We start from the raw sequence: 15,933 nt of genomic DNA on the forward strand, positions 1-15,933 counted from the left end.
TGTTATTATTTCACTTTGCCTTGGTTGTTGAAGTCATAAATATTTATCTGCTGTAAAACCTAAAGTCTCTGATAATAAAGGAATTTACTTAAAATTTACATCGAGTTTCCCTTCAACCTTCAGACTCATTTGTCACTTAATTATTATGTCCATAAGCCAAAATTGTAGCATCAGAGACAATAAAAATCTACAAAGAAACTCTTTGAAGGCTCTTCCGTTCACATAAAGATACTGTTTGCTGTGGTCGGGTGTTTTGATAGATCCTTAATTTATTGAAACGATGAAGATATGACACACATTCATAATTATAATCACTATAATCATATAATTTTCAATCATTTATTTGAATATAAGTGTGTAGAATCTTTAAAGATATGTATATGGAAGATATGTGGAGGCAATAGAACTGTGCTACAAGCCCTACTCCTTTAATTTTTTTTTCCCTAAACCTTTTAGATTTTTTGTTTTTTATTCTCAAATGTTTTGGAAATAAATATGCGTCAAGATATCTTTAAGCTTTTATCAGTTATATGCTGACAAAGTGATGAAAATTACCTGAGAACTATTCAATACTTCAATACAGTAGCCCTTCTTCAATTCATGCAGTGATATTTCCAATATTAGTATTGGCCAGTTATTTACATTTATCTATGCGTCCGGCTGGTTCTAATAAAACTTAAGATTTTAGCCACAATCTCGAGTAATTTTAAATCAAAACGACTTCCTTGGTTAAGAAGGAGAAGGATTGGATCTTTCTTCCACTTTACCTACCTACCTATTCAATACTATACGGCATCCCGTAGTGAAGACTTGAGTGTTGTTATATATCACGGGTTCAAACAGTGTATTAACGTAAAAATTTGATCAAAATTTTGATTACAACTGCGGTTTATTTACTTTTGCTTTTGGTACTACAAAATGCTAAGTCAAAAATAAACGTTCCCTTCTATTTGCATTTCAGTGATTATATCTATAATCAATTCATCATGGATTAATATTCAGAATCAAATGAAATTTTAAAAAGTCCAAAACTTTATGCAAATATGTATCTACTTTAAAAGGCAAGTAAACAAATCCTTGATCCAAGTTGATAGAAACTTCCTACTATCTATAATCGAATGATATTAATTGCTTTGAATTTTTTTTAGTAATTGACTTAAATAAAGACCTTTGCTATAAATGTTAAAACAAATACATAAATTGGTTAGGGTTAAAGTAATAAATTAAAAATTCAAACAATACCGATGTTTATTTAGCTGAAGTCCAATCATCCACAAAACTTTCATGAGACCCAAGTAATGGCCATTCAAAATTTTTTTTTTTATTTTAAAGATTTTTTTAAAATAATTTTAAAATCGTTTTCTCTTCACCAATAAAAAATAATAAAAAAAAATATTCTCACATAAAGGGTGCAATGTATTCATGCAATGCTCATGTCTACATATGTCTTAAAAAGGATTGGCATTCATTTCCTTAGAGTAAAGGGTTAGCTTATTACTACAATCACAGATGTAGCAGTTAATGAAGCCGGTGAGTCCGGCTATTCTCATTTAATTCGGTTTCAACTAGAAATGGATATTCATTTTATTTTCTTCATGGGTAAGACATTGCGGCTAAGCATCGCATTTTAACCTAAAAACTTACTTATAGTAAATAATTTTCTTTTATTTTATATGTTTTTTTTTATATATTTGTTCTTAATATTATAAATAGTTTTTTTCATTTTTTATACTTGAGAAAAAATTTATTTATTTTTATTATAAATTATATATTATAAGCAAATATTTTAATATGTTTTTTGTTGTATTTTTTTATTTCTTTCATTAAACATGGTTCAGTTTGTTTTTTTTTTTTTGTTGAACATATTTTCTCATATTTTCCTTTTATTTTTTAAACATGGTTTTGTTTTCTTAAACATGTTTTATTTTATTTTTTTTTTTTGTGTTAAACATGTTTTAAGTTTTTTTTTTTTGTAAACATGTTTCCACGGTTTTCGTTTTTGCTAAACATGTTTCCGTGGTTTTTCTTTTATTTATTAAACGTGTTTCCATGATTCATTTTTACTTTTTAAAACATGCTTCCATGGTTGTTTTTTTTTTGTAAAACATGTTTCCATGATTCTTTTTACTTGTTAAACATGCATTCATGGTATTTTTTTTATATATTAAACATGTTTCCATGGTCTTAAATTATTAATTTTTTTTTTGTTAAACATGTTTTAATAAACATGTTTCCATGGTCTTAAATTATTAATTTTTTTTTTTGTTAAACATGTTTTAATAGAATTTAATTATTTTACTGGACTACGAGATACTTATCATTGTAGATACGTATATCTTTGTAGTCTGAATTTTAATTTTTTTTTTGAGATTTATTTTTCTTAGTCTAAGTTTTAATTGCTAGAAGTGTATTAATTAATTTAAATTATTTCTATTTTTAGTTTTAATCAAATACATTTGAAATAAACAGAATGAAAGGAATTGTAAATGAGTTCAATAATAATGTAAGGATGATAAATGCTGAAATCTTTATATACTTCATTACATATAAGGACTTTTATATACAAAATGTTGGTTTTGTGCATTCTTGTATATTGCAGAATTTGAGTTTTTTTTTGGCGTAGGATATGTTTCCTCTCTTACAGAGCTTACTTATTAATAATTCCTTAAGTAATTATAAATTGAATTTATCGCGTTTTATGATTTAATGTTAGAAGTTTTGGGTTTAGACCTATGTTTTTCTTTATTACTTTATCTGTGGCTTCTTTTGCTGTTCTTATTGTTAATATTCTGTTGATTCATAGTTAATTTCTTTCTGCGCTTTTAAAAAGTTCAGTTCAAAATTGTTAAGAAGCTTCATTCGCTTATCCATGAAATAGTTATCTCAGTCTAGAGCAAAACAACGAACTGCTATATGTTAAGATGCCATAGGTGAGTACAGCTATTGCGAGTAGAAGTTTAGAACTATTTAGATTATATGAACTTCCAGTAGCTGAACCTGTAATGGGAGAGAGGGTTTGTTTATTTAAAATTTTAAAATTAAAAAATAAGTTTTTTTTGAAATATTTTTTATTACCATGAGTTTGAGATTTGGCAGCCACCGTTTCACGTGATTCGAGAGCTGGCGCACGTTGTTGACGGTCACTTTCGACACTTTCCTCATTACTTTGCCAGTATAATGATGAGATCTTAGCGACACACTATAAACAGTTTTATGTTTCAGTTTATGTTTCAATTATAAACATAACTAAAGTGTGAAGAATATTGTAAACATACCTTTAATTTCATATCGCCGTGCTTGAAATGATAGCTTCTCACTCGAAATTCTAATCCCAAACGCGCCATTTCCAAACCATCACGGCTAACTTTTTCGAATTGTTTTAGGTATGAGCGGTTGGCTGGTTCTCCATTGATGAGCCAACTGAGATGACAAACTGGTTTCGATGGTGCTGAGGTGCAGTTGAGTTTAACAATGTCACCAATTTGATATCGTGGCTGACCGCCCGTTATTTTAGGACCATGGCTGGGTGTAACTGTTGCAAAATAAAGTCAGTAATAAAGTGAACAGCGCTACGAAAAAGGTATTTCATTTATGTTTAAATAAAAATTGTACTTTATGCCACTGAATAACTTATTTTATATTTCCTTTAGCAAAATTAATTTATAACTGCCAGAAATTTTATTTACAAGTCTGTAAAGTTTGATGCGAATAAGCAGCCCACGTTATATTTACTTCAATCCTTCATTGGATTTTATTCATTTTAAGGAAGTTTGTGTGCTAGTGAGCTTGCGAGTTTGTACTTTTCAACCGAAGTCGTTCCCGATGGCCGAAGGGATTCTTTAAAAATTCATGAACGAAATAACAGTAAATAAAAAATGGAGCCCTTTTCATCAGTTCCAAATTTCATATTTTAACTTAAAGTTTTCGCATTCATTTAGTTTACGAAAAAAAAAAAAATTTCTTGGTCAAATATGCAAATTAATACAGAAGAAAGTATACATATGCACGTACATCAAAGAAGATATATACGAGTATATAAATATGTGTATATAGATGTGAACCAAGTAAGTTAGCCAACTTCTTGTTGTTTTCTTTACCCAACTACCTACCTACCCAGCGTCTCACATATGGCTTAATATGAAACATAAAAAACCCAAAAACAATGAATATTTTACTTTATGCCTTTGGGGTGGTGGCAGTGGGTTTCCGAACTGGGTTGAGTAGATGAATTTTTTAAGGATGTTACGACCATATTATATATGCAAAAGTAAAATTACCCAAAAATGTCAGTTTTACATTTATTTTTCTATGATAAATTGTAAAAGTAACACAATTTGAGCTGCTTTATGTACATACACACACGCACACACATACATCAGAGCATCAGAGCATCAGGGCCCCATATACGTACAAACAAATGTCCCGAAACTTGTGCACACGGGTAAACAGAGATACGAGAAAACGAGGTGATATCTGTGATACTAATGCTGGTTTGTTGAACAACTTTTAAGACATAAATAAGAAAATACTTTGGAAATCCAGTACAAAATAAGATACTTCTACGTATTAATGCTTTGGCAACAAAAATTTTACAAATATTTTCGTTAATTTATGTCAATATAATAAAAAAGAGCATCAAGAAAAGTACAAAAAAAAGATTAGTGTTCTTTTTTTGTGTGTGGCTATTGGAATTCAACCTAAAAGGATTAATATTATAAAGAAAAACAAATTAGGAATTTATTATAATATAAATATTTGTAATCAATTAAGTGTAGTTATTCGTTTCGTATCTTTCCCCGTACTCCGAGACCAATTGAAAAAGGTACATACCACTGGCTCCGTCCGCTGCTGATGCTACATCATTTTACCATATTTTCTTGGTATAAGTAATCTTCATTAGAAAACCTCCATAAAATGTCTCATAGATGGCTGAATATAGATGTCTTTTGTATGTGTATTTGATAGCATTTTAAGTCTTATAAATATATTAAACCGATAATAATTTAAAAATAACCAACTTAGCGCATAACAAAATAGATGAAATTTAGTGTATGCAGACAGATCTAAATAAAATGTTACTGTCATGTATACGGGGATGTGAAGTTATTTATTGTCCCAGTGCGATATATTAACGGGAATGTTATTTAAGCACATAATGCTTTAGCTTAAATATATAAATATAGTAAATATAATAACTACAATTATTTACTATATTAAATATTGTAAATATTTAGCTTAAATATTGTGCAAAACTGCAGTTTCTTGGCTAGACTTTAGTTAGAAAAGCTGAATATTTTAGAATATTGCACGAAATATAACTTAACGATTTTACGAGGGTCACCATTTATATTTTGAGTCTAATAATAAGGAAAAACCTACTAACTTGTCGTTGAACATTGCTTTATTGTTTTTTGAAGGAGTGTTCTCCTTTTATTCTTGACCGAACATCAAGAACAAGAAGTCGTTGGGTGCCAAATCAGAACTGTACGGCAGATATCCCAAAAATTTGATTTTTTGAATGTTCAAATAGTCGGTTGTAGGTCGAGATGTGTGAGCACTCACATTGTCTTGTTGGAAATGGAGAATAATCCGACGGAGCTTCTTTGTTTTCCTTATTTCACTGCAGACTTCGGCTAAATTAATGATTATACACCATTCCGAGTTTACAGTTTTCCGTTTCTGTAATGGTATCCGATTAGTTGTCAAGTGATCCAAGGGCTTCGAGCGCGAACAACTTTTATTGGATTTGGTTTATCTTGAAGCATCCATGCAATCGACTCATGTTTAAGTGGCGGCTCATACGCATATATCGATGATTCATCACCTATTATAATCTTATATACGTCTTTTAAAGCACCGCCATTGTTTTTCTTGTTCTTAAGCGTTTTTGTGCACCAATCGAGACAAGCATCTTTTTGAGATTTTGTCAAATGATTAGGGTTGGGGGGATACATCAAGAACAAATCATTCTCATGCCTAAATGATCGTGCAATGATAATGGTAATGCCTAGGGTTTCCCCAATCTCATAGTATATCGCATGACGTATTACGATCTTACATTATCAGTCTTTGCACAGCATCAATGTCTTCTGACACAACAACTGATTTTAGACCGAATTGATTGCTGGATATTGCAGACATTGTAGAGATGAATTAAATATAGAATTATTTCGCAGCCGCCCATCTCTAAATAGAACCAGAGCGAGAGTTTTGTTTAATTTTTGCTCTCATGAATATTATAAAAATTGTAGAAATAATTTCTGAATATTGTGGAAATTATAAAGACAAATTAGAGGTAAAGCAATCGAAATTTTCCTGTAGCTGCTTGGTTCAAGCTAAGAACATGATGAATATTAAACAATTGTTCCTCTCATGAATATAGAGATAGTTTTCTAAACTATAGAGTCTACTTTTACCCAAAAATACTCTTACAGAAGTGTTCAGTGCTAAAATTACAAGTCTTTTATTTTTCATTAAGGCTTCATAATGGCTTTATACTTATATAAGATTTAAGGCCATATCGGTGCTAGGGTCTACATGAGTTTAGTTAATTGGACAGTCTGCGACAGTAACTTAAGCTTACTTAATCTATCACATGGTCGGTGACGGGAATAGATGTTTTGTTTTATATATTCCGAGATTATATTTTAAGCATGATATTTATTAGTGACATATGATGTGAATTTAGATCGAAGTGCTTTATTAAATGTCTTTATTTAGAACTATCAATGGACTGAGTTGTAAAATAATACTTACTAAATTTTCAAAAATACTTTCTCATTTGATAATCGGCCTACGGTATGTGTTGAAATGGTTTTATACTGTTTAGTAGTTTTAATACTTCTTAATTTATTTAAAAATAAAATAAATCGAAAAAACTTAGTCTTATTATTTAAGACTATTACGAAAAATTGAATTTTATTGCAACATAAATTCTGACACGAAGCTGGGAAATTGAAAAATTTTAATTATTTGTGCAAATAAATTAACTTCACATGTATGTTTATTAATATATTTTTTTTTTTCGTGTTTGCGGAATTTGAAAGGACTTAGATAAACCAAACTTGAACTAAACTATTTTCATCAATAATTTATGTTATACTCGTACATTCTTATACTGAAGAAGAAGGGAGAAAAAAATTTAGAAGAAAGTACGATAGTAAACTTTCTTTCCAAATATGTAAAAAGGTTAATTGACACGAATGGAAAAACGAGAAGATGAATATGCATGCATTAAAAAAGGACATATAAAATTTGAAGTTTGAAAATTTGAGCAAGAATAATTGCAAAAATAGGCTATTAATCTTTTAACAACTCCGGATATCACGCACATTTCTTATCTGCCAAAATAGGCCAAACAAAGGAGCAACTTTATTATTAAACCTGTAGCTGCTTGAGTGCCTTATGTCCTTGTGTTGTTGGCAATGGTTTGCATAAATAGAAGAAGTGGCTTCTCAGTGTTGTTTTACAAATTTTACGTCCATCCTTTTGCCTCTGGTGCCTCCAAGTAGCTTTTCAGTTCGATATTATTTTTTCGTTTTTCCATCTTATTAAGTTTTAATGAGCTCCAAGAAATACGGAATGCTTACTTTTTTTTTTTTTTTATTTTTTGTTACAGTTTAGTGCAAGTTTTTCCCGTAAGTACTTCATTAAATTCCCGTTAGCTGTTTTTGTATCCTCTATCGCTATGCCACCATAACTTTATGTGCTTTCCCAATTTGTTATGCTGAACACTCTGATGAGGTCGCCGAAGATATGCGGTTGCAAAAGGCGGAGAAGGAAGTTCCTAGTTTAAGCAATGAAATACATGCAGCTAGCAGTTACTCTCATATGCAAAAACAAAAAAAAAACACAAAAAAAAATTATATCTAAAAGAAAAAAGAAAAAACAAAGAATATATATAAAGAAAATATCATAATAATAAAAAGAAATTAACTGAACAGAGGAAGACGTAAAAGCAGAAGTGAAGTATAAATATATTGTCTTGAACTCCTTTTCTTTCTGAAAACTGAAATTTTAGCATATATTCTTCTCACATAAAGCAGGTCTACGACCCTCCGGCATATACGAAGACATTGCAATATATTTTAGCTGCTCAACGTCATTCTGCCTACTGCCATGAGTTTTTCATTTTGCTCAACTGTTATTAAATTTCATGCTACTATTTTGCACTTGTACACTTTTGCAATGCCAGAGTTTCATTTTTATTTTCACACATACACAGATTCACACACACATACATACACACAGATATGCACATAGATACAAACACAGATATACACACAGATGCACACACAGATACATACATATATCTTTCACTTAGAATTTATTCCTTTAATATATTTTATATGAGGCACAAATAACACAAACAGCACACAAACACAAACACACACATACACACACACACACACACACACACACACACGCAAGAGCTGCAAGGAAATAAAATTTGGGATTTAAATTAGAGTAAAATTTTATATAAGTTTTATGGTTTTTATATAGTTGTTGGATGGCATATTTGAGCTAAATTAATATTTTATTTATATATGTCTTATTGCTATCCGGCTTTAGCCCTGGCTTCTACTGCAGCTTCAGCTTCAGCTTCAGCCTTCGGAATATTTGCACATAGGTTACTTTAAGTGCTTCCCATTAACTTAAATAGTTGGTATAAAACGCTTCCCTCACTAAAAATGCTATAATTTCTGAATAAAATAAAAAATTGGTGAGAATTCCTAATGCCAATGTATAGAGAAAAAAAAGTCAAATCCTTAATAGCCAAATGCGTGTTTTTTTCTCCCCATTCCTTGAAACATTTGGATTACGATACTCTTGATTAAAGGCATCATTTAGAGTAAATCGATTGTGTGGTTTAGTATGTGGCAGGTACGCATTTTAAGTGAAGTAACATATATGTACCATATCCAGCATCAACGCGAAGGGAAAGCATAGTCGTTACCTAAATGGACTATCACAGAAATTATACAAAATATAGACATATCCGTAGTGCTTTAAAGTAACTGTGCTATGTAATGCTAAGATATCGTAACTTAAAAGACATAAAAATCTATTCAAAAATATAGAGTTAGAAGTTAGAAATACTAATGCGGAAAATAATAGTCAAGACTATAGCTTAAACATGACATAGCACCACATGGCGTACCATATAGCGACCACTTACGTTGCAATAAAATTATTTAATTAATTAATTAGTTAATTTTTCAGTTGTTAATTTTTTAAGATACCGTGGTCTTTCTCTGTGATAAAAAAACTAATAAAAAAAAAGCATTTTTTTAATTTATAAAGAATTCAATTAATACCATTAATTTCATTAATTTAAATTTTTTTTATTTAATTTAATTAACTAATATTATTGCTTTCTAGAGTGAATTGGAACCACAAAATTTTTCAACAAATTGAATTTTTGCCTGACAACACATCCATTTCGACTATTACCAAATACCAAGTAGGTGTGACCATCAAAACATGTTCTAAGAACGTCCAGAACGTCTTGCTCAACAGCAGCAAAACGTGGACTTGACAACCATGAAGGTGGGATACTGGTTCCAAATCAAATAGGTTTTTACCTAAGCCCACAGCAATTATGAAATTAATATATGGCATAGTATAGTTTAAGTAGGGTATTTAAGCGCACAATAGATCAAAGCAAACTACGTTAGTAACTAGTTCACTAGTAACTAGTTGTAGTACTAAAACACAATATATATACATACTTTTTAAATGTTTGTTATTAATTCAAAAATAAATTGTTTATAAACTCTTTTACTATTATTTAATAAAATAATAAAAAGCTTTTAGATTTTGAAGCTTTTGAAAGTAGTTTTTAGTTGAGTTTAAATCTCTATTTTTTTATCAAAGAATAAAAGTACTATTTATACTCTGCTTGGCGGCCCACCGCAGGAATATTTCTAAGGTAAGGCATGCCTGTAGTGAGAAACAAATAAAATAAAAATAGACACCTCTCGATAATCTTTAAAATATAAATTGTAGTGAGTTAGTTTTACTTGTGGCACTCGAGCGGTGCTGAAAATCGGTACCAAGGGGGCAGCTCCGGCTGTCCTTAACAACTAAGGTTACCATAGTCACTACAGAGGGGGTATCGTGGTGGCTATAGTTGAAATTTCAAACTAATGCGGGTATCGTAGTGGCTATGATTTTGCGGATAGAAAGACAGTGTTGATCACTTTCATACATTTTATCACCTATTGCTGTGTTCTAAGAAAGAGCAATGGTGTTATATGAGCCTGGTTTCCTACCATAGATAAAATTATAACTATATGTATAGATGCAATTGCTAAGGGAGATATTTCTTTTTGAAATTTTATTGAATGCGTTTATCGTTGCATTGTAGTGCTATGTGTGTTAAGAATACCGTGGTTATAAGCCTCATTATAATAGGTGATCGCGTTAGAAAATTATGAAATCCCTCTCTCTCTCTCTTTCTGCTTGCTGGTTTGATAGCTGATGTGTATGTAAAGGAACTTCATAAAGAAGATGTTCTTTTATTATTTAAATTGCTATACTGATTAAGCAGTATAGCGTATTTTTCAGCATTTAAAAATCTTTTAGAATATATTCTAGTCGTTGTTCTTAATTTAAATATCTAAATCAATACAACCGATTTTTCAGCATCTGAATAAGTGACTAAATTAATAAAAAGCTTTTAAAAAATAATCAAGTCGTAGCTCTTGATCCAAATATCTAGAAATTAGAATAACACAAATCAAATGGTCGTTTGTATTAGCACTCTAATCCACGGTTCAAATTTGATGGGGTTCAACTCCTAACACTTATAGTCCAAAATTGTATCGCGTCTAATAAAGTAATAAATATTTAAAAAAAATAAAATGGAATTAAAAAAAATAAATTAAAACAATAAAATAAATAAAAATTAAACGAAATAACAAAAAGGATGACGTATATGTAGTTTTAATAATATAAACTTATAATCGTCATCCTGATGATGACTCTCAAAGAGAGTCGAACTAATTAAAAAGAAGAGGTCTACAGCCAGATTAAAAAATATATAATAACCATAAATAAAAATTGTTTTAAAAGTCGACTGATAATAGATGTTCGACGGTGTCCAAAACGATTAAATTGTCCAAAACGGTGGCCAAGTTTTTGGATGTGAAAATTTCGCCACTAATTTTGGAAAAAAATTTTTAATTAGAATTTCTGTTTAAATATAATTCGATATTAACCACAAATACTTATGACAAAATATGTGTAGGAGCACCTACAAAAAAATATGTACATTTATGAAAAATTAAAAAGGAGGTTCAAAATTGAGAATAATTTTACTAATTATATATTAGACATATTAGAGTTTGAGTTAATTTGAAAATGTTTCAATTAAAAAGCAATTATTTTACGCGGAATGAAAATGTTACAAGCCTATGGAAGTTTTCCTCACTAATCTACTACAAGCAGAATTTTCAAATTTTAACTTGACAACTTTGAAAATTTTAATCACACTTCAATTGAAAATTGGGAATAATGCAATTGAAACTGTGATGGACAGTTTCGAAACTTTTTCTTGGAAAGAAAATAAATAATTTTGGATATTAAATTTAAAAATTATAAAATTTTTATAAGAATTTTTAAAGATAGTGAAGATTCGGTAAACCTATTACATTCTTCACAAAAACGAAACGAAGACCTTTAACTCATTAACCCAAGAATGGAAGCGAGAGAAGTAGGATTACAAAAAAATTCTTTTAAAACTATAAAGAAACACTTTCACAATTATATAGTCAATTATATTTTAAAATGAAATAATAAAACTTCTAGATATATGATAAGTAAAAAATCGAGAAAATACATATTAAATTATTCAAAATCTTTGTTGGCTGAGATGATCCATAGGAACAATTAATGGACTTATTTTTTGAATGTTAGAACATTATAATATACGCGTAGCTATGTGCATGTGTTTCTGTTTTAAGCAGTGTCGGTACACATATAGATTAGGTTAAGTCAAGTCAAGTGGCCCATTGTGTTGCCGTGAAAGGGAAAAAGCTCAAAGATTTAAAACTACTTTGGACCTTTGGCAAAGTTTAAAACGTTATTTAATGGGAGCTCCTGCAGTTGATCAAGATCCTCAAAAGGTAGGTCCCTATAGTGGTAAGACGTGATATTTCGGATAAAGCAAAGTTAAATATTAGAAGGGTTCATATAAAAATAAAAAGACAGCAACATAAATTTTAGTTATTTTATTAAAATTTGGCTGACCATATAACGGTGTTTGGAGTATTGTCAAGTACTCATCATTAGTGGCCATTAGTGGAAATTTTTAAATAGTTTATAGTCCGTTTATACATTGTTTGGACTGCAAGTGCCAGGCTTAGAACTCGTGCCTGTCAAATTAGAAGCGATGACTGATCGATAATTTCCGTAAATAGCGAAAACTATTTATTAAATTATTGATACTAACCAAAGCACTTGTCGTGTTTTAAATCAGGAATAGCTTATAAATTATAGCTTTATTTGGAAAGACAATTCCAACGAATTGAAAGTTAATTCTTAAAATTACCAATTCTTATTACTATATATATATAGTAATAATATATATATACTATATATATTATATATAATATATACATATATATTAATATATTTATTAATATATTTTAAATTATTTTAATGGGTTTACATTGTGACCGAAAGGTGTTTCGGAAATTCTCATTTAAAATTCGCGCGCTGTATATTCTTCGATATTTTAAGTTTATGTAGTTTGGCAGCAATTAAGGACAATTACTATGCCAAAAATGAGCGCGATCTGTCAGACAGTTCGTTTACGGCAGCTGTTTAAACCAGTTCACCTCAGTAGTGCGTTGCGAAAAAAACAATGGAAAAAAATATTGAACAAAGAGTTTGCATCAAATTTTGTGTTTCGAACGAAATTTCGTGTGCAGAATCTTTGCGAATGCTACAAAAGGCTTATGGGGAATCAGTTTTATCGAAAACTCAAGTTTATGAGTGGTACAAAGCCTTTCAGGACGGTCGTACGACCGTCGAAGACATGCCGCGTTCTGGACGACCTTCGACCTCTACCCCCGACGAAAACATTGAAAAGGCAAAGGAAATCGTGTTCCAAAATCCTCATGTGAGTGTTAGAGAGATAGCACGAGAGCTAGGCATCGGTCGTGAGATGGCTCGTTTGATTTTGGTGGAAAATTTGTGTATGCGACGTGTCAACGCTCGGCTTGTTCCGATTCACCTCAATTTGTTCCAACATTATCAACGATTTTAAGGCCAAACATTCAATAAATACCATCGAACAGCCACCGTATTCACATGATCTTGCACCGTGTGACTTTTTCCTGTTTCCCAACCTCAAATTACCACTCAGAGGAACGCGTTTTGAATCCATAGAAGACGTAAAACAGAATTCGCAGAGGGAACTCAAAGCCATACCGGAAAGCGCCTATAAAAAAATGTTTTTGATGATTGGAAGAAACGTTGGCATTTTGTGTATCGCTTCTAATGGAGCATATTTTGAAGGAGATAAAATAAATATTGATGAAGGTTAAGAATTTTGCGTTTTATTTAAAATTTCCCGAAAACTTTTCGGTCACAATGTATGATTTCGTTCCAATATAAACACAGCACGTGAATTTGTTTTTAAAACTTTCACAGCAAATCAACAAAACTCAACTCCAGAAAAATGTGCGAAAATGCTCAGAGTCAGAGCGCTGACTCTGAGCTTCAAATTTGGCAGAGCATTAGTTCGATTCCTGGTACTTGCTGTCTCAAAGAATTATTTATGACTAATTATATACAAGAATTATTTTCAATATCATTGATTATGTGTATTCGGCAATACTCGAAACGGCTGTATGGTCCGATCAGTCAGAAATTCAATTAATTAAAATAATAATAAAATAGAATTATTGTTGTTGTAGTTCACTACTTTTCGAAAACCTCTTTAATTTTACTAAATATTACATTCAATTATAGTAAATTATAGTGAATTTGTTGAAAATCTATGTGGAACCAGAGCTTACATATTAGATTTTTAATTGATCTAAAGTTTTGGACACCATTTCGATACTGGAGAGCTTTTAGTAATAATGTCAATTGTTTGATTTGGATTTGGAAATGTGAGTAATGTTTAAATGATTTTGTAAAATAAAATAAAAAAAAAAATCATTTTGATTGTCATTCCAAAGACTGTGAAACACAATATTGACTTCAAAACAATTACAAAGGCATGGGTCCCGTTTGATTTCCAATAACTGCAGCACTTGTTTGAGGTGGTGTGGTGTGTGGTGTATGGTGTATGGTGTATGGTGTGTGGTGTATGGTGTGTGTGTGTTTCGTATGAATTAGTAACACTCGGAAAGCTGGCAAGCTTTCTACTCTTGGAGGAATTAGTTCATAAAATTTCACAGAATGGCAAAAGTAAAAAGTCTTAAGGTCACGTAAAACGTAGAACAAAGGAAAAAACAAAAAAGAACGCAAAGCACAATAAATAAAGGCAACCACATGCTCACACGGCCGTAATTGTGCATTTGGTGAAAAAGCAAACACAAAGTCCTTTAAAGGACGAGTTCTGCACTGCACTCTTACCTAATTGCACGGCACATACGTTGTCGTGTACATTAGGTTAATAGGAATGGGAATTGGCCATTTTGTTTTTATTTTTTATTTATTTGATATTTAGCTAAGGCTAATATAAGTTACCGCTTCTTATTACTATTGCGTGTTCTAAATTTGGGAATAAGGTGAAGTAAAAATGTGTTTGAAATCTATTCCCAAGGCTCGCTTGGATTTATGTATGGTCTCGGTATCGCCCATTTCCACACAAACTATTCAAAATATAGCAGCAACAGTGGAAACCAAAAATATGACTGCGATTACCAAATGGAATGTTTTGCTTTTGCCTTAAATTTTAAAACTTTACCATACGATATATTTATTTTTTTTATTTTTGATTTTTTTTCTTTTATTTGTTTTTTTGCTGCTGATATTTTTATTTGTTGGATAAATTTTGCAGGGCAGTGCACACAATGGCACTTGAATACTACGACGCTCGGTGGATATTTCGGAGCCTATTGAGTAGGAGCTTTACCGGTGCACTTAATTCTAGGGAATTATAGAATGTTTTGTTGTTTTTAAAGCTTGGCCCTTCCACATTGTTTGCGCCACTTCCAATACAAACGCTGAAAAATATATTTTTATGTGTATTTATTACATTATTTTTCCACCTGAAGTTCAGAGGCGAAATTTTTCCAACAAATAAAATAAAACAAAAAAACACAAAAAACAAAAAAAATCGTACTCAAAAGTGCCTTTTCAGCTCCATTTTTCAACTGAACAGGCACGTTGGATTCTGTGACTTTTGGAAACTTAATTTTTAATTTGTTTATGTATTTCTGTATAATAATAAATATAATTTTTAATTGTGACTTTGTTTTAATTTCGTAAAGTTCTGAAACATATTGAAAAATGGAAGCCATGAAGCGGAATAATTTCACATAAACCATATAGCCTTTGGGCTGATACTCGTGCTCGCATATGAATTGTTTAGAAATCAAATTTAATTAACAAAACCATAAATTTTAAAACAATTTCTTTTTTTCAACAAACAATTTTGTCTCCCAAAAGTTATTGTAAAATTTATAATTCACTTATTTCTAGTATTTAATAATTATATTATGAGTTATTTATAGCAGTATTATAAATACTATATAATTATAAAATATAATATCTATTAAACTATAACAATTATACTATTATAATTATACTATTTCCGGCAGACGGCTAAAATGCCATAGCTGTAAGCTTTATACCATATATATAATATAATTATTATTAAGTTCTATGTAAAACAACAAATTTAATATGAAGTAAAAATATAGCTAAAATACTACTGATTATACTATTATAAAAACTGCAAAAAAAATATTT

At 30.3% G+C, this 15,933-nt stretch overlaps 1 protein-coding gene across 1 annotated transcript; it reads right to left on the reverse strand.

Moving 5' to 3' along the window:
* Nucleotides 1–2,555: 2,555 nt before the first annotated feature.
* Nucleotides 2,556–6,141, reverse strand: LOC119688354. Its single transcript, XM_038103032.1, has 5 exons — nt 6,059–6,141; nt 5,720–5,976; nt 3,276–3,532; nt 3,076–3,199; nt 2,556–2,997 (listed from the first exon to the last, which is right to left on the reverse strand). The coding sequence occupies exons 1-5, from the start codon at nt 6,139–6,141 to the stop codon at nt 2,879–2,881; spliced, it is 840 nt and encodes a 279-aa protein (XP_037958960.1). The 3' UTR covers nt 2,556–2,878.
* Between the last annotated feature and the right edge of the window lie 9,792 nt (nt 6,142–15,933).

This window comes from Teleopsis dalmanni, chromosome X (genome assembly GCF_002237135.1).
Source record: "Teleopsis dalmanni isolate 2A chromosome X, ASM223713v2, whole genome shotgun sequence".
Classification (NCBI taxonomy): domain Eukaryota; kingdom Metazoa; phylum Arthropoda; class Insecta; order Diptera; family Diopsidae; genus Teleopsis; species Teleopsis dalmanni.

Bases quoted from the DNA above. Each gene is read 5' to 3' on its own strand.
- LOC119688354 (XM_038103032.1), bottom strand. From the start codon at position 6,141: ATGTCTGCAATATCCAGCAATCAATTCGGTCTAAAATCAGTTGTTGTG. The intron at 5,977-6,058 runs GTAAGATCGTAA...ACGATCATTTAG, and splicing joins GCTGTGCAAAGACTGATAAT to GCATGAGAATGATTTGTTCT. The intron at 2,998-3,075 runs GTAATAAAAAAT...CTCCCATTACAG, and splicing joins TGCCAAATCTCAAACTCATG to GTTCAGCTACTGGAAGTTCA.